Here is a 17570-nt window from a genome sequence, read left to right as displayed (position 1 = left end):
CTCTGTCTTGGGTCCATGTGACCATGTGACACACCAGACACCTGGCATTTCCCCAGGGCCAAAGTGCCAACTGGTGTAAATGTGTTGGACTTAATGGCAGCAGACTCCTGGTTTCCTGCTGCCAAGGCTGCGTTTAACCTAAAGTTACCCTTAGGAAGGGCAGGGCGGGTTACTGGGGTATGAGTCAACTAGTGTAGCATCTACTTCTTTTTTATCCTTAAAGGTACAGGAACAGGGCATCAACAGTGTGGCAGACCATAGAGATAAGTTCCAGGAAATTTTGAATCGCAGCCAAAAATCACCCAGACACAGTGCAATCAGATTCACTTCACTTTTATTATGAACAAACACAATTTCAGATCAGTACAACTAAGCTTCAGAGTTGATATTAATAGAAATTATTCCAAAATTATTCTTAGGTCACAAATAACTACTATCCCACATAAAAGGGGAAAAATCCCACCCAATTAAGGAAAAGGTATCCTGTGTATTGTTTCCATGGCAATGAGTTTATGCATTCTCAAATTTTGTCTGGCTAGTTATCCACCACTTATCCAATCTCTCAGAGAGAATATCGATTAATGATAGCATCTGGGACACGTGGTTTACGGTGGACATAAGTTCACGGTGGATACTGCTACTATAAAAATACTCAGGACTTAAAAGAATTCCTCTGCTGAAGGATCCCAAAATGCTTTATAAAAAGCATTAGTCACGCCTCAAAACTGCCCTTTGAGGTAGGTCAGTATTATTATCCCATTTTAACAGAAGGAAAACTGAGGCACATTATAGTTAAGTGACTTGCCCAGGGTCACACAGCAAGTCAGTGGCACAGTGGTAGGGGAGGCCCTGGCCTTAACCACCCACGTAACATTGACATCTTGCTTTTGTTAACCTTTCACACTGACCCATTTGAGCTATACTTACAGAGAATACACTCAGGATACTAGCAAACCAAGGAGAGAAAGTTTCCATTTTAAATGCTACACCATCTTTTAACCTAAAAAGAATTATAAATCAAATACATTCAAATTACTTCCACCCTCCATCAAATGTGGGCACTTAAGAAAAACAGCCCTAAAAAAAAAGCCCAGAAGGAAATCCTGTGAATAGCTATACTGATAATTCTCCAGCCAGGCCCCCTTTTCTACCAACCACTTCTGTAGGGTCTCAGGTGCAAAGGAACTCCACAGGGGGAGCGAGGAGGGAGCGGAAGTAGGCTCATATACAACACTGATTAGAACAGATGTAAGGCACCCAAATAAGTTGTCAGCATACCCACGAAGTGAGGACTGTTAGAAATTTAGACTTCAGTTTCTGGATCATTAATGTGTCAATTGAACTCAGCTTTAGAATCTTGAAGAAAGTGTTCCTTACTCAGTAGACACCCCTCCACCTCCACATTGTCATAGTCATAGGAGCCCTCAGCCTGAGGCCCTTGTCCAGCCTTGTGAAGGGTCATGGTATGGGTCAGATCCCTGGGACGTGATTAGAATAGAAAGATAAGCTTGTTTTTGGTCCAAAATTAGAAAGCAGGCATCTGCTAACCTGTGGAATTAAAACTACCCAACAGGGATCTCCAAGAGATAGGTACACAAGTCAGCAGATCTACACTACGCCGTGATCTTCCATTAGATTTGTTTCTACTGAGAGGAACAGCTCAAAAGACAAGGATGCCTTTAGTCCAGGGAACCCCTGTAGCCTCTGTCTATTCAATTAATACAGGAAGAAAGGCCTTCTTTCTTTCCACTATTCCTCAACAATGCACAGGACATTTGGTATTGTAGATTTCCAATCTTTCATAGAGTAAAGCCAGGCCTTTGCATTGATGACTGAGGTACAGGGACATGAGTAGTCCAAGGTTCTCAAAACACTGGTGCTTTTTTTCAGACCTCTTCTACACTACCGTTTGCCCTAGGCTGGGTGGTGGGGAATGCTGGTTAGTTTGCCAAACAGAGATGCTGTTCAGCAAAGTTCATGGCATCTCAGATCCCAAGTCTCGGCTTCGTAATACACCCTGGCTCCAGGGAACAGGGCCTCCTTTTGCATGAGGCACTTTGGGACTTTCCTTTGCTTCTTGTGCTTCCCAGTGAAGACTAGGCTCCCTCCTACTTCTACAAGCATTGCACTGTCCGCTGGGAGCACGGACTAGGGCTGGGCAGGCTTACTGAGCAAGCAGGGGGCATCTAGCATACTCTCATGTTGTGATCCAGACAGAGGAGGTTAAAAACAAACCGTTTTTTGCTCCGTGGCTGGCTCACTGGCACAACACGAGCATGTGGCCTGGCTGTGCCTCCTGAGAGAGAGAGTGCCTGAGCCAGGGATGTTTCTAGTAACGTTTGCCAGCCTCATCTTGAGTCATCAGTGTGGCAGGGGCGCACAGGGGTGTAGGTGGAGAGACTCTGGAGGCCAAGTGAAAGTGGCAGCTAACTCAACTTTATAAAGAGAAACAGTGGTTCAGTGACCCTGAGCATTCTGTCTGCAGGAGAGGGAGCTGCCCGGTGAGCAATAATCATCACTGCCTCAGAACACATACAAAGCAGGCTTCCTGTCCAGAGAGAGAAGAACACATCAGGGAGGAAGGAGATAGAACTGGTAGGAAAAAATGGACGGAAAGGGTAGAGCCAGGAATCAAAAACCACAGTAGTTAGATTCCTACCTCGCCCCCGCCCCAGGCAGTCCTATACTTTAGGTGAAAAGTTAGCAGAGAAGGAATGGGAGAAATGGTTCAGCACTGCGGGGAGAAGCCTTCTAGTTTTTACTCATCCCAAGGAGAAATGGAATTAATGAATGAAATGAACATTTACTTGCTTGTATAACCAGCTTCCAAATCAGGACACCCATTGACTTTCTTAGTAACCCTCTGAATCCCCTGGCAATGTGTTCTCAGAGCCCTTCTTTTATAGTTTTCTCTTAGGAATTGCCAACAGACCCTGCCCCTGAACTCTCCATCTCCTGTCCAGCAGTGAGAGGAAAGCAGACAACCCACCTAATTTCTCCTCTTCTCCAGAGGGAAATACCCTAAGTGAATTACTTTAATGTTCCAAGCAGAGTGAATGTATATTATTTTTATGTCGGACCCAACTCCACTTCTTAAAATCCTTCCTTTTTTGGAAGACAGCTATGCTCACCACTATGCCACAAACACGTTCCTTTTTTGGATGTCTGGAAATGCTTCAGCCACGTTATTACTATGATGGAGCTGACCAATGTCCCGAAGATGGCAGAGCAGAAAGATGAAAGAATTTTGATGATTCCATGATCTGCTAGATTCACCAATTCTGGAAACAACCAACCTCAAGATTTCTTGTAATATGGAATAAGAAATCTTCCTGTTATTTTAAAAAAAAAAAATCCTTCCCCAGCAAAGACCACTTTGACTACAAACTAAATGCTTCTTCTTTATCCCCAACCTAAACTACATTGGGACATTGAGATTTGCTTTTGTAATCTAGCATTGCCAGGCTCTATGGCCATTCCCTAGTCAGAGTCAGGAGAGAAAGGAGGCATGCTGTCTGATGGGGCTTGAGGTCCTCACTAGGCACCAACTGTGTGTCCAGTCACAGCAGGAACTTCTGCCTTGTTTCCCATCTCACCCCATCTTTACTTCTCAATCATACCATGCACGCTCTCTCCCCTGACAGTTTACCTGCTTTAGAAGCTTTGTGCCAAATAAAGTTATTTTCCACTCCAACTCACAAAAGCCTGAGTTGAAGATCATTAACAGGGGCCTTCCCAGAAGATTTTATCATACCTCTAGCATGAGCCACCCACCCTAAAGCTCAGGACAGCTCAAGGAAAGAGTTATGTGGGACAAAGACCATTAATTTTGGATTATAGAAAAGGTTGTCTAGGCTTTGGAAGCTGGACACCCACCACTGAATGACCAGCTGTTTGCCTGGGAGGCAATGAGCAAGGAGAGAAAGGAAGGTGATAAGAACAAAGCAAAGAAAAGGACAATGGACTAGGAGGGAGAGAAGATAAGAGAAGAAATAAGAGTATCAGCTTAGCATCATGAAGGCAGAGTTGTTGGCTTTCAATTTTAAAAGAATACTGTACTGGAATGGGTTAACATCATCATCTTTAGCATCCTGGTAGCATTATTCAGTAGTTAATAAACAGAACATTAAACTTCTGCCTGGCTGGCTTTTGGAAAAGGAACCCAAGGGACCCAAAACTCAGCCACTCTTGTAGCTTCCGTCTCCAGTTCTTTTAATCCTGGCCAAGATGGCAGCCTTGGATACTTTCTTCCGGTCGTAAGCCAGACCGAGGGCAGCCATGCAATCGATAAAGAAGGTGGTGAAGTTGATGTGCCAGCGGTACTCACTGGCAGAGTAGTCATAGGGAAAGGAGTGGTGGTAGTTGTGGAAGCCCTCCCCTGGAACAAAAAGCAAGGATAAAAGTTATGGAGCTATGCAGTGGGTTGCAGTCTTTTCAGTCTCGGCACGCTGGCACACTGATTACCTAGCAGAGGACCTCCAACCTAGCAGAAACTTGCTGCTGTTGAACGAATGAATGAATCTTTCTCAATCTCTATGACTCTGAGTCAGATTGGTCCCCTAGAGGCATCTTAAGAAATGACTGAGTAGACCTGGCCACCAAGCCTTTCTAGGCTTGTCCTTTGTCAAAGGAGGACTGGCAATTTCTTCCAGGGGATAAGCTAACTACAGAGAAATTGCCAAGGCTGGGGATGGATTTCAGATTGGAAATTTCACTAAATATTGATCTGAAACCCTGAGGTCAGGGCAGGGAGAAGAGAGTCCAGAATAGAGGACTTTTGCCATGCTCCTTACTATGATGAGCAAAGGAGAACATCTTTTACCACTGCACTAGTACCACACCTAAGGGGGAACAATATGGACAGAACTGGATAGTAAAAACCCAAAGTCAGAAGGAAAAAAGCCCAGTGCAGGGTCCCGTATTTCCTCAGAAAGCTACTACTGGTTCAGAATGGACTGTTCCAGCTTCTAATTCTTTGAACTTTGACTCTGATTGGGGGCGGGGGAGGCAAGAATGCTAATAAAACTGAATCTCAGGATGCCTGGATGGCTCAGCGGTTGGGCGCCTGCCTTCAGATCAGGGCATGATCCTGGAGTCCCAGGATCGAGTCCCACATCGGGCTCCCTGTATGGGGCCTGCTTTCCCCTCTGCTTGGGTCTCTGCCTCTCTCATAAATAAATAAATGAAATCTTAAAAAACAAAACAACAACAACAACAACAAAACCCAGAATCTCTCTGACAGAATAAGAAGAGGCTTAGCGATTCCCTCTAACCTCTGAGGTTCTTTTTTTTTTTTTTAAATTTTATTTATTTATTTATTTATGATAGTCACACACAGAGAGAGAGAGAGAGGCAGAGACATAGGCAGAGGGAGAAGCAGGCTCCATGCATCGGGAGCCCGACGTGGGATTCGATCCCGGGTCTCCAGGATCACGCCCTGGGCCAAAGGCAGGCGCCAAACCGCTGCACCACCCAGGGATCCCCAACCTCTGAGGTTCTAAGATGAGCAGCTCACTTTGCTGGACTGGGGGAAAACAAAGAAATCCTGGTCTCAGGAGAATTTCAGTAATAGGTAAAGCTTTAGAAACTCCACAGACAGTGAATTCTCCAACCTTGGCAGGACTCTTCTTTCTGTATCATATTCAACAATTAACAATACAACAATTAACAATACCGACCCTTCAAAAGCCAGGAGAAAAGCTGGATTAAGAATAGCTCAAAGAAGAGCACAGGGAACCCTCTGAAGATCAAAGAACCTCAGGAGAGTAGTAATGATATTAATAACAAGCAAGTGAAGGATGTCCTACAGAGTAAATGACACCATCCAGGGCAAGTCAAGGTATGTCCTCTCTCTGTGACACCTGATTATTCAGTGTGAACTGAGTAGGAGGTTGGGATAACCACAAGGCCAAAGGTACTGACAGGATTACTAATTTCCATAAGTGGCTTTGTACCAGGGCTCCATAGAAGCACTAACCAGGCCTCTACTTATCAGATTTAAACTACAATCAGATACACACAGAGCCAGAAGAGAAAAAAGAGGAAGGTCCACGGATGGAAGAAGGACAAGACTTTGCAACTGGGGCAGTAAGATACAGCCCAATAAAGGCTCAAGGGAGGTCAGCTTTGGCAGAGAGAAAATGATCATGTGACCATGGGGCAGGGAACTTGAGAAGAAAAGATGGGAGTGGCAGAGAAACAAGCTCCCGGAGAATGAAGGTGGAGGTGATAAGGGAGATGACAGGGAGCACAGCTGAATGGTAACTGAGATGAAGGTGTTGGCAGCCTCTGAGTGCTGATGCTCACAAAGAGGCTGGAGTCCGGGAAGCTTGCTCTAGATCCCGTGGTGGCACAGGACAAATCTCATTCCAGAAACTTCCATGTCTCTGAAAATCTCAGGTTGACAGAGTTGAGGAAATTGATTTCAAACGTGGTTCAAAGTAAGAACAGGCACAATGGGGGAAGGTGAGATGCATGAAGGTGTAAAGGAGAAAAAAAATGCCTTAGTCCAGATAGTAGAGATGATTGGGGTTGAAAGTCTAGAGGAAGATTTTAAAGAGAGAAAGTGAGTGTGAGGCCATGGTGTGCATAAACATATCTAGGTTGCCTAGATATCCTGGATGACCACTGGCACTGATCACTGGTGAGGAAAGGCCATGGGGTCTGCTTAAGGAAAATAGATTCCAGGCCTTGGTCAAGGTCTATATTTAGTTGAAAACTGTTGACAGAAAAAGAATGGAGACAGATGGCAAAAGCCTGTTGTCTTCAGCTCTGGCCAGTGGGGCTGGAATGATAGATAAAATTCATCAAGAGTCAGCATTAGATCAGCGAAGCAGGTAGTTGTGAGCAAAGTAATTGCTTTACTGGTGGTTCCCTAAGCCATTGTTGTGGGGAAGGGGGTGCTCCTAGCACAGAATAGAAGCAGGAGAGAGAAAAAAAAAGGACAAGAGATAAGACTGGTACGTGGCAATTAAGGGCCACGAACAAGTGCTTGGTGGTGCCAATACGAATGACATCAAAGCACTTCTTTGGTCTCAGGACCCTGAGAACATGACTGTTAGCTGAACCCAAGAGATGGATGCCTAATGGACTGTGCCACCCAGGTGCCCCTATATAGGGTATTTAAATATAAGATCCTAGGCTCACTGCCCACCCAGACGATCCTGTTGTTCCATTTATGCATTCCCTGCCCCACGCAAGACTTGCAGTCCAGCCCAGAGAGGACTGGAAAAAGGAACACCCAAAGGGGTTTATTATACATAGCATTTGCAAAGGTTCTGGAATCTATAATCAAATGCCCCGTTGTTTTTTACCCTTTCCTTTCTACATAAGACCTGTTGCCCAACTTTCTTATATATTGTCCCCTAGTTTTGTAATGGAAAAGCAGACAGAAAGAAGTCATAAAACAGGTTAATCTGGTTTTTCTGGCTCCTCGCCTAAAACCCTCACCAGCAGACCACCAGAAAGGGTCTCGCTGTGGTCTGTTGACTTACCTGCAGCTCCCAGGGAAACCAGGATATTCTCTCGGGGGCTAATATTCTTGTCGTAAGGGCGATATCCATAGAGGTGGGCAGCACTGTTCACCAGCCATGTGGCATTGAGCACAATGGCGTAACGCAGGAGAGTAGCAACGCACACACTGTGTAGAAAAGTTTCACCCCAGAAATACCAGGGCACAAAGGTGGGCAGGATGAAGCACATCAACAGGATGCCGGGTTTGTAGTACCTACATCAAGAGACCAGATGCCGTGTCAGGGTACAAAGGACTCTTAGTCCCATCTGATTTTCCTCGGTCACTGGTGGGGCTATCTTTCCTTCTACTCAAGTACAGTGTGGCAGGAGACAGAGCCAGAGGGAATGGGGTAGGAACCTTTGAAGAATGTCCCAGTCTTTAGAAAATGAGGTAACATGGGGTTAACTGATTTTTCTAGGATCACACAGGTAGGAACTGGTGGAGCAAGGATTAGAAGGCTTGTCTCCAGCCTCTGAATCCATTGTTCTTTCTGACTATAGCATAATACCACCTTGGAGAAACAGGTGAGGTCCAAATTATCAACTTATAACCCAAGTCCTCCTTCGCAGGGTTTTTTCCCATTCTGCCTTTAGGTTCCTTTCTCTTTCCCGTTCATGTTTTTTGCAGAGTCTAGGTTTTGTGCCTTGCCTCCATGTTCCGCCAGCCACCCCAAAATCGTTCTTCTCCTTCCTCAGAGAGGCACAGAGTGTCCTTGATGCGCGCAGACCCTCTGGAGGCCCTACACCATTCTTCACTGTCTCAAATGTAGACTGTGCCATTGACATTCCTAGGGAACGGATTTCCTGCTTTTCTTCAACAGCCAAGTCTTATACTCATATCATTAGTATTCCCTGCATCAAACTTTCCATTCCTGCTGCTGCTTCCCAAGCACAAATCCCCGTTAGCTCCTATCTACTTTGTGGCCCTGCTTCTCACCTCTTTGGTTCCATTTCTCTCAACCATCCCGAGAGTAACCTTTCTAAAGCACACCTTCCTGCTCAAAAAACTTGTAATGGTTTCCTGTTGCCTATTGAATTAAAACCTAAATCTGCTTTTAAGCCTCTATAGGAATAGCATCAACCTCTTTCTGGCCTTACTTCGACCACACCCTATGCTTCAAGCAAAAGGCCTTTATTGTTGGAACATGCTTTCATGCTCATTCTGATATGTTTGTATGTTCCCTCCCCATACACACCTGTGAGAATCTCTATCCATCAGTGGATTCCAAAGCTACCTTCTTCATAAACCCTTCCCCAATGTTCCCTCACCACATAATCTCTTTCCTTTCTGCCTCTCATTGGCATAGAAAATATGTTGCCACGTGTCATAGTTATTCAGGTCCTTAGTTTTCCCTCTGCTTCCCAATAGGCTACAGGCTCCTTGAAGGTAAGGACTGTGACACAATCATCTTTGTATCTGCAACTGTCCCTAAGTCAATAAGTATTTGTTGGATTTAAATCGGTTTAATTCAGAGAGCTCTGAGAGAAAGAAAGAACAATAGTCCATAACCATGGGCATGTTGGCTACTAAATGTTAGGGTTTTAAACTTAATTTGGAACATACAAACCCAGTAAATTCCTCAGCTTAGGTTTATAAGCTCTAGGAGAAAAAAGGGGGTTCCCCAAACACTCAGATGCCCAGCTCCATTATCGCTTCACTCACCTTCTCTGGAACATCACCAGCTTCTCAGCTTTTAGGTCAGACAAGTCTAGCAAACCACCCTTCTCTTTGACGGCTGGGTGTTTGCGTACAAGCAGCCAACCCACGTGAGAGAAGAAAAAGCCACGCCGGGAATTGTGAGGATCAGCATCTGTTTCTGAAAACTTGTGGTGGGCACGGTGATCTCGGGCCCATTCATACACGTCATTCTGGAGGGACAGAGAAGATGAATGAAGGCCAGGAAAGAGGTACTCTCTTAGGGGAATTCCAATGGACAGGCAACTCTAAGGGCCCATGGCTCACAGCCTAACTCACAAAATACCCCCTCTATCCCCCCAACTTGCTACTGAAGCTTAAGTGGAAAAGCAATTTAAAGTCCCAGGGCCACACGAATAGGATTAGCTTCTTGAAGGTTATATGGTAGACAGAATGGAGGCAGATCATACAGAGCTCAGAGTTTCATTAGAAAAGCACGCTGCAATTCTTCAAGAAAAAACATTGGAAAAGGTCCACACGCTGGGGTGCCAAACCCTGGGCATGGAGAACATGAGGCAGGCAGCCTTGCATCCCAGGTTCTGGTTGATGGGTAAAGCTGCAGGGAACTCCATTCTGATGCCTTGCATATAGATCATGGCCAGGTATAGAAATCCTGATCTTGACCACATTTCCAAATGACCTCTGGGCTCCTCTAGGATTCTTTTCATCCCTTAAAGAATGTGCTCAATCTCTTCCTTTTCCCCACATAAAGACAACATCAAGAGCCCTCAAGGTATGAAGTGCTGTGACAGAGAGGATTATGTGACTGTGGCAAGTACCTGGGACACTGCCATGAAGAAAGGGATCAACTTGGTTTCTTTTTCCTCTTGCTCCCAGCTAAGCCCCACACCACAGGCCATCTTTTGTCCATTGCTAGCCCTTAACAACTAGGAGTTCCCTTCTCCCAATTCTCGGCATTCTCTCCGCTATAAACTTTCTGCCTCAACAAACCTCAATACATGGGGCGCCTGGGTGGCTCAGTCTGTTAAGTGTCTGTCTTCGGCTCAGGTCATGATTCCAGGGATCTGGGATGGAGCCCTACATCGGGCTCCCTGGTCAGCGGGAAGCCTGCTTCTCCCTCTCCCCCTCCCCCACTCCTGCTCTCTCTTGCTATCTGTCTCTCTCAAATTAATTAAGTAATTTAAACAACAACAACAACAACAAAACCAAAAAACAAAAAAAACAAAAACAAAAAAACCTCAATACTTGACTTAGCCAGCCTGGCAGCCTGAAACAGGACCATAATGTTGGTCTACCTAACTTCTCAGTGACACAATTTCCTCATCTGTAAAATGGGGGTAATAGTACCTACCTTCTAAGATTGTTGTGAGGATTTTTTTTTTTAAAAGATTTTATTTATTTATTCATGAGAGACACAGAGATAGAGAGAGGCAGAGACACAGGCAGAGGGAGAAGCAGGCTCCATGCAGGGAGCCCAACGTGGAACTCAATCCCGGGACTCTAGGATAACGCCCTGGGCCAAAGGCAGATGCTCAACCACTGAGCCACCCAGGTGTCCCTGTTGTGAGGATCTAATGAGGTAGTTTATGTCAAGGGCTTAGAATACTCAGGCACATAGTGCTGTAGGGCTATATCATTTGCTCTGATATCTGAGAACACAGAGTTCAAGAGTCTATGAAACATCAGCTTCAATCCCACTGTGGGGGAATCCTAACTAAGCTTTTCACCTAAAATAGTGAACTTAGTGTCCCGTGTCTGCCCAGGAAACCAGGGTCAGTTCCTGGCTTAGGCACCGTGGCCCATGATGATAAAGGACCACAACGGCCAAGACTGCGAGATAACAGAGGGATGTTAGGATCAAAACTCATCCCGTGACATCAACACTATTGCTTATGTATCTCCTACTGCCCCCTTCCAGAGTGGACTTAGGGCCTGGGCCTGTACTTGACGTGACAGTAAGGGGGGAGAAAAGCGAAATGCTGCCCACTGTGGCTCCCCTCCAGATGCTGAGCTTCTTTCTCCATCCCGCCCCTGGAGCATCAGAAGAGCAGAGAGAGAAGAGCTGGGCAGAGCCAGCTTCTCACCTGGAATGCCATCGTGTTGGCAATGATCAGGAAAAGCCTCAGGGGCAGCCGAGCTTTGTAGGTGCGGTGACTCCACAGCCGATGAGCCCCTGCTGTGATGCCCACAGCGCTGATCAGATAGTAGGAGAACACTGCCAGGAGAAGTCAGTGCAGGTAGTTACTCATATGGGAAGGCGTTCACATGATACTTTCCTGTCCAAGTCTGTGTGTTCTTTTGGTTCTGAGTGAGGCTTGCTTTCACCCTGAACTCCAGAGATGTCTTGGTCTCCTCCATCCCTTTGCTTCTACCACCTAAAAAATACCATCACCTCCCACCCTCTGGAATTAGCTGAGTAACAGGCACTTCAAAAAGGCCGAACAGAGAAGAGGGCGTTTTTCACCCAGCGACTTGTCATTCTCCGTCGTGAGGGACCTCATCCCAGGTCCTGTCTCCTCTGACCTTCAGCGAACCTCTTCCAAAGTTTTAAGGACCACAGACCACTCTTGAAAAGCTTAGTACCCAGCAGCACAGGTAGTATTAAAAGATTTGAAAGCTAGTCTGGTCTGAGCACTGGCCAATTCAAGGGACCCTGGGTTCTTCGGGACACTCACAGGCTTCTGAACAATGGCTATTTACCAACTAGTCTGAAAGTATTTAAATATTTTAGCAGGCAGTATGGCCCACGTGGGGGGGAAATCTGCCCTGTACATAAGTTGTATCTGTGTGGTATCTTAAGCTTTGCCAAGGATTCTGTTCTGTCTCCTCTGATTCACGGGATACCTTGAATGGGGTTTAGCGTCTTTACTTTGCAGTTGAAGAAATACATGCCAAGCGGTTGAAGTGTTTATCTGTGGTCACGTGGCTAGTAAGAAATGGAGCCATGGTTTGAAACCAAGTTTTCTGTCAATAAACACTTTGTGTTCTAACTATCCCAACCACCTTCCCAAGATCCGCACATGGTTCCCATGTCTCTCCTTTGCCACATGCCTTGGCCAGCCTATACTCCCTCTGGCAAGGCTAATTCTAGGTAGTGGTGGGATATTCTCTTACATTTTCGGTAGAACACCCCAACACTGTCCTGCCTCACCTTCCTGGAAGTCTGAAGGATATAATCTCTAGATCATGTACTCTAACTGGGAAGTGGGTTTCTGGGTACACCCATCTTGCTCTGCTGGCTCTAGCAGGCAGGGGCTGAGGCCTTGGTGGAGCTGTAACTGTTGACAATGTTTCATTCCTAGGGAAGCAGCTAGAAACAATGGATCCTCAGTGGCCACAGAACTTAGTTGCAGTTGGAGACACTGCACATTGTAACAAATTGTTCTGTGTTCTTCTCCAGCCATAGATACTAGTTTCCTAAACAACCAACCCCTCCTCCCGCCCCTCCCACTCCTCCCACCCCTGAACCCTATTTCCTCCACACTCCCCTATTCCTCCTACAGGATCCAGAAGAGAGCCATGGAGCCAGAGTTTGTCCCTGTGAAAGTTCTACCCATGTTCCCTCTGAGCTTGGATTAGGGCCTCAGGTGATTTGCTGACCTTAAGCCATGTGGTGACTTCTTTCCAGATATAGTGTCTACCTGTACCCACACTTGGAAAAATGACAGTTGAGCCACAGGCCACCAGTCACCAAGGAGGAAGAAAAATAGCTTTGGGCTTGAAGCAAAAGCACCCCGCTCAGAACCAAGGAAGCTACTGGGGTTGTTTCATGCCACAGAGGGCCCTGGCAAGTTGACTCAGAAAGCACATAAGATCCTCGTATTAACAGGGGCATTGGGAAAAGAGCCCATATACTCTGGTGCCTTTTTCTATCAGTATCTCAAACGCCTATCTAACAGAAGACCTCAAGTCAGCTGGAGATCCACATCTCTATTAATGTCCATATTGTCAGCCTAAATAAAGTCTCATAGTTTCGGCTCTAAGAAAGAGACTTAAGAAGTTTTACCTATTGGCCCTCAGTTTTGCCAGAGATCTCTCTTCAGCTCCCCCCCCCCCCCCCCAGGGCTCTTCTGAGAGGCCCTCAAAATTGCTCATGGTCATGAGAAATACTGGAATCACAACCAGTTGCTAATGTAACACTCTCCTTAGGGATAAAACAAGAAGAGGTGAGGCCAAACTACTAAACTCTGAAGGTGGACCTCTGACCCTCCTTCCATACCACCATCCCACTTGTTCCTTAAGATGGAGAAGTTCTGATTTCCCTTTATCCAGTAGGTTCTTCGGTCAACTAAGTCATCCACCATGTGGCCCACGGCCAGGAAAAAAAAGTCACCATCCAGTTCCCATGTGCTATGTTTCTCTGTCCAAAAGCATGGTACACACCTATGGGCATAGCACCAAAAAGGTAGTAGGCGAAGCCTGGGTTTGGGGTTCAACCCCTCCACCAGCAGCAAAGGGTGAGGAACTATGGGTGGCAGTCTGGCCAAACTCTGGGCTTAACAATGCCTACAGGGCGTCCTGAGGCTGGAAGGGGCTTGTGGGTGACAAAAGGGGTGGAGAGAGGAATCCAGTCTCCTTGGGGGATCCTTATCCCTGCTCTGAGACCTCTCCCACCTCTTCTGCTACAGCTAAAGTTCTGCTGGCTTCTCAGAGGGGGTGGAGAACACATATCCCCCTCCCCTCCCACATATAAGAGCTCTTCCTGGGCCTGGCCAATCTTGGCAACGACACACATGTAACCTCAGGAGAACTATTTTCCCAATCCTAAGAAGGTACCACTGTCCCAGTTTGTACCTGGAAAAATTGAGATCCCAAAGAGACAGGATCTACCCAGTTGCATTTCTCTGCCTGTGGCATGGAGATTTTCCAAGACAAGGCTCCAGTGACCAGATCCTACCACCTTAGGTCAAAGAGGTCACCTGGGTGGCTCAAGCGGCTGAGCATTTGGCTCAGGTTGTGATCCTGGAATTCCAGGATCGAGTACCACATCGGGCTCTTGCATGGAGCCTGCTTCTCCCTCTGCCTATGTCTCTGCCTCTCTCTATGTCTCTCATGAATAAATAAATAAAATCTTAAAAACAAAACAAAAACAAAAGGTCGTGTGGGAATCAGCTAACGCTTGGCCTACCAGCCTTTCGACACAACTATTCTCCAAGAGTACAGCTGTCGGCAAGCACCCCATACCCAAAGCTGCTCTGGAAACCCTAAAGTTGTTTTTTGAAGGGGAATTCTGGCTCACTATCCTCAGAAAGTGGCAACGTGGAGCCCCCCCACCCCACCCCCCCGGGATGCTGGAGCTCCATGCCCTCCTTTTCCCCCTTCCCAAGTCAGGCATTTCGTGGCACAGATGAAAATGCCTGCAAAGCACATGTGTGTATCCAGGGGGCAGGGCTCTGCCATCAGCCCACACCCATGGATCCCTGAAAGAGCTGAGCTAAGGGCAGGTCAGGGACAAACCAGGAACTGTCTCCCTTACTGCAGTAGCCTGGAGGCTAGGGCTGCTCAGGGCTCTCTCCTCTGGCCCGGCCTGGTGGTCCCTGGCAAAGGGGAAGACTTCAGGACATTAGGAGAGAGGGGCTGGAGCAGGCTAGATGAGAATATGAACTATTTCCTCCAGTTCATTTTGGTCTCAGAACATTCTCATTCGTTGGCATATCTAGTTCCCTGGAGACTTAATGGAGTCACAGAGCAACACATCTGTGTAACCTGGGTTATACAGGAGCCTTTCTCGTCTGTCTGTTTGACAAAGGAGCCAGCTGGGCCAAGGGCCAGGGCAAAATAATTTTGTGGATAACCCCTTCTCTGTTCCTCCCTCTTCTACTAACTCTTTCCCTGAGCAGTTTGTGGCGCTATGCTCTGACTGTGCTCAGTATATTCTCCCTAAGGCTGCTGCTCTAGCCCCCCCACCCCACCCCGTTCCCTTGCCTCCCAGGTCTGGCCTCGATTCTTTTGTGGCTGGCAGGGCTGGGACAGACAGCCAAGCAAATGATTTGAAACAGAAATGCTCTTTCAGGGAAAGCTGACTCTCTGGCACAGGTCTACTCACTTCAAGGCCTGCAGCACATGGTCTCAGGGCTCCCTCCCCAACATCCATACTGAAGGACCCCAGAATTGTCATTCCTGCATCTCCATTCTTCCCCCCACCCCCTTCAGGCTCCATTCCCAGCCCAGCATTGTCAGGTCACCAAAAGACATGGCTGGGAAACCCTGGGCCAGGACAGGCTGTTGCCTCTGCTCCATGTAAGATCCCACCCTATTAAAGAAGTAGGGAGTACCCCCGGGGCTGGGTCAGAAGCACACGGGAGGGCAGGCCAGGTGGCTCAGTGGTTTAGCGATGCCTTCGGCCCAGGGCATGATCCTGGAGTCCCAGGACTGAGTCCCACATCAGGCTCTCTGCATGGAGCCTGCTTCTCCTTCTGCCTGTGTCTCTGCCTCTGTCTGTGTCTCTCATGAATAAATAAAATCTTAAAAAAATAAAAATAAAAAAAAGAAGCACAAAGGAATCTCTTACCCCAGAGCCAGGTGTACGTCTTGCAGGTGGGAATCAGTGTGATCCCATACAGGGCTCCCACGTGCAGCAGAGACATAAGGATGATGTTTCTCCAAACATACTCAACCTTGGGCTTTGGTCTGCCCTCCGGATCCTTGTAGGTTGGGTCGTAGATGTCATCTTTGATTTCAGGGCGGATGTCTTCTTCCAAGTATAGGGAAGGCTTCTCCAACTTGCCTCCTCCATTCTGCAGGATCCTGGAGGGAGGCGCTGTGATGGTGGTGGTGGTTGTGTAGGAGCTAGAGATCTGGAGGGGAGACGAAGCAGAGTCAGGAAAGGGGAGGACACGTGCAGCAGTCCCTGCCAATTCAGTCTCTAATCAAGCTGGGGGAAGGGTGGCGTGTGGACACAGACCCTGCCCCCCAAGCCCTCGTAAACCGAGAGCCGGGTCTATCTCTGCTGGAAGGGAGGGAAGTCCCCGGGAACTATTCGGGTAGGTTGCGAAGGGTGGTGGAACCTCAAGGTGAAGGCGCAGTATAGCAAGGAAGAGCAAAATACTCACACTCCTAAAAACACACAAAGGAAATCCCGCATGCACACGGACATAAAAGTACGACCGGGTTTTTCTTTAAAGCTTAAGAAACAAAAGTTGAGGAATCAAGTGCTCAAATTACAACGCACACTCCCAACCAACTGAAGGCGGTACAACTCGCAAAAGATGGCTAACAACAGTCCGAGATCGCAACGCTCTCGTCCCCCCGCGCCAGCGCCGCGAGCCGCGGTCTGGGGAACTGCTGGGAGCTCACCTCCTCTTGCAGCAAGTGGGCCGGCATCTGGGCTCTCCGAGGCTGGGATCGCGTCCCCGCGGCTGAGGCTGCACAGCGGAGTCCGGGACAGCCCGCACGCGGAGTAGACTCCGGTTCCGAGCCCGCTGTCGCGCGGTGACCCGCGGCGCCGCTCTCGGAACCTTCCCGCGCCGCGCGTGCCGGCTCGGGGTCGGGATCCGCTCTGCTGTGCCCGGATCTGCCCAGGCTGGGGATTTAAAGGCTGGGGCTGGCAGTGGGTGACCGAGTCCCCTATTTCCTCAGACCCCTTTTATTCGCTGCCAACAAGGGGCAAAGTGCGCGGAGTTGCTCGCCGTGGGAGACCAGCCTGGGCGGGAGAGGGGAGGAGACAGCGAGGCGTGCGGCGGCTGCGGACGCGAAAACAGGATGCTGCAGACACCCCGCGGCTCCGCGGCCGCGGCCCCAGCCCCTGCCCCTGGGGAAATGCTAATGGGCTCCTGTAGAATCTGGCGCCTCATTGGCCGAGGGGAATTTGGTGCCACCTCGTCCAGCCCTTGCCATTGGCTCGGCGCAATCTGCTGTTCCCTCGGCCGCGAGCTGCTCGCTCCCCCTCCCCTCTCTTTCTCCGTCTCCGCTCCGCGTCCACCGGCCGCTGGGCCTGTGCCCGGCATCCCGCGGCCTCGGGGCGCTCGGGAGCTGTCCCTGCGCGCGCGGGCGAGGGCCGGGCCGGGAGGCGGGGGGCGGGGGGCGGGCCTGGCCGCCGCGCTCGGCCGCCGGGTGGGCTGGGGAGTCTCCTCGGCAACGCGGGGCAGCCCCGGGGCCCTCGGCTGCGCGCCCGGGCGCCGCCTTCCGGCCCCCAGAGCCGCGCGGGACGGCAGACGGGGCTTCGTGCCGGGGTCGGCGGGGTCCCCGGCGGCGCGGGCCCGGGCCGCCCCCCGCCCCGCCGCGCGGCCGAGCCCTCGGAGCTCGCGGGTCCCGGGGCGGGCGGCAGGGCGGGCGGCCCGCACTCGCACGCAGGTCCACGTGTGTGCGCGCGTGTGTGGACCTGCACGCGCGCACGGCGGTCTGCCCCGGGGCGCGCCCGGCAGGGGACAGGCCCCACCGGGCACCGCGCGGCGGGAGGGGG

At 49.0% G+C, this 17570-nt stretch overlaps 1 protein-coding gene across 1 annotated transcript; it reads right to left on the bottom strand.

Moving 5' to 3' along the window:
• Positions 1-317: 317 nt before the first annotated feature.
• Positions 318-17142, bottom strand: SCD (stearoyl-CoA desaturase). Its single transcript, XM_025992097.2, has 6 exons — positions 16466-17142; positions 15681-15966; positions 11254-11384; positions 9176-9381; positions 7494-7726; positions 318-4378 (listed from the first exon to the last, which is right to left on the bottom strand). The coding sequence occupies exons 1-6, from the start codon at positions 16490-16492 to the stop codon at positions 4179-4181; spliced, it is 1083 nt and encodes a 360-aa protein (XP_025847882.1). The 5' UTR covers positions 16493-17142; the 3' UTR covers positions 318-4178.
• Between the last annotated feature and the right edge of the window lie 428 nt (positions 17143-17570).

This window comes from Vulpes vulpes, chromosome 15 (genome assembly GCF_048418805.1).
Source record: "Vulpes vulpes isolate BD-2025 chromosome 15, VulVul3, whole genome shotgun sequence".
Lineage (NCBI taxonomy): Eukaryota > Metazoa > Chordata > Mammalia > Carnivora > Canidae > Vulpes > Vulpes vulpes.
Note: the sequence above shows the minus strand (reverse complement) of the source record. Positions and strands in the feature narration are given on the sequence as shown.

What these genes read in the sequence shown, in the direction of transcription:
- SCD (XM_025992097.2), bottom strand. Translation starts at nt 16,492, where the DNA reads ATGCCGGCCCACTTGCTGCAAGAGGAG. An exon ending in GACGTACACCTGGCTCTGGG is followed by an intron (nt 11,385 to 15,680) that starts GTAAGAGATTCC and finishes TTCTCCTGGCAG; the next exon opens with TGTTCTCCTACTATCTGATC. An exon ending in GGTTTCCCTGGGAGCTGCAG is followed by an intron (nt 4,379 to 7,493) that starts GTAAGTCAACAG and finishes TTTTTGTTCCAG; the next exon opens with GGGAGGGCTTCCACAACTAC.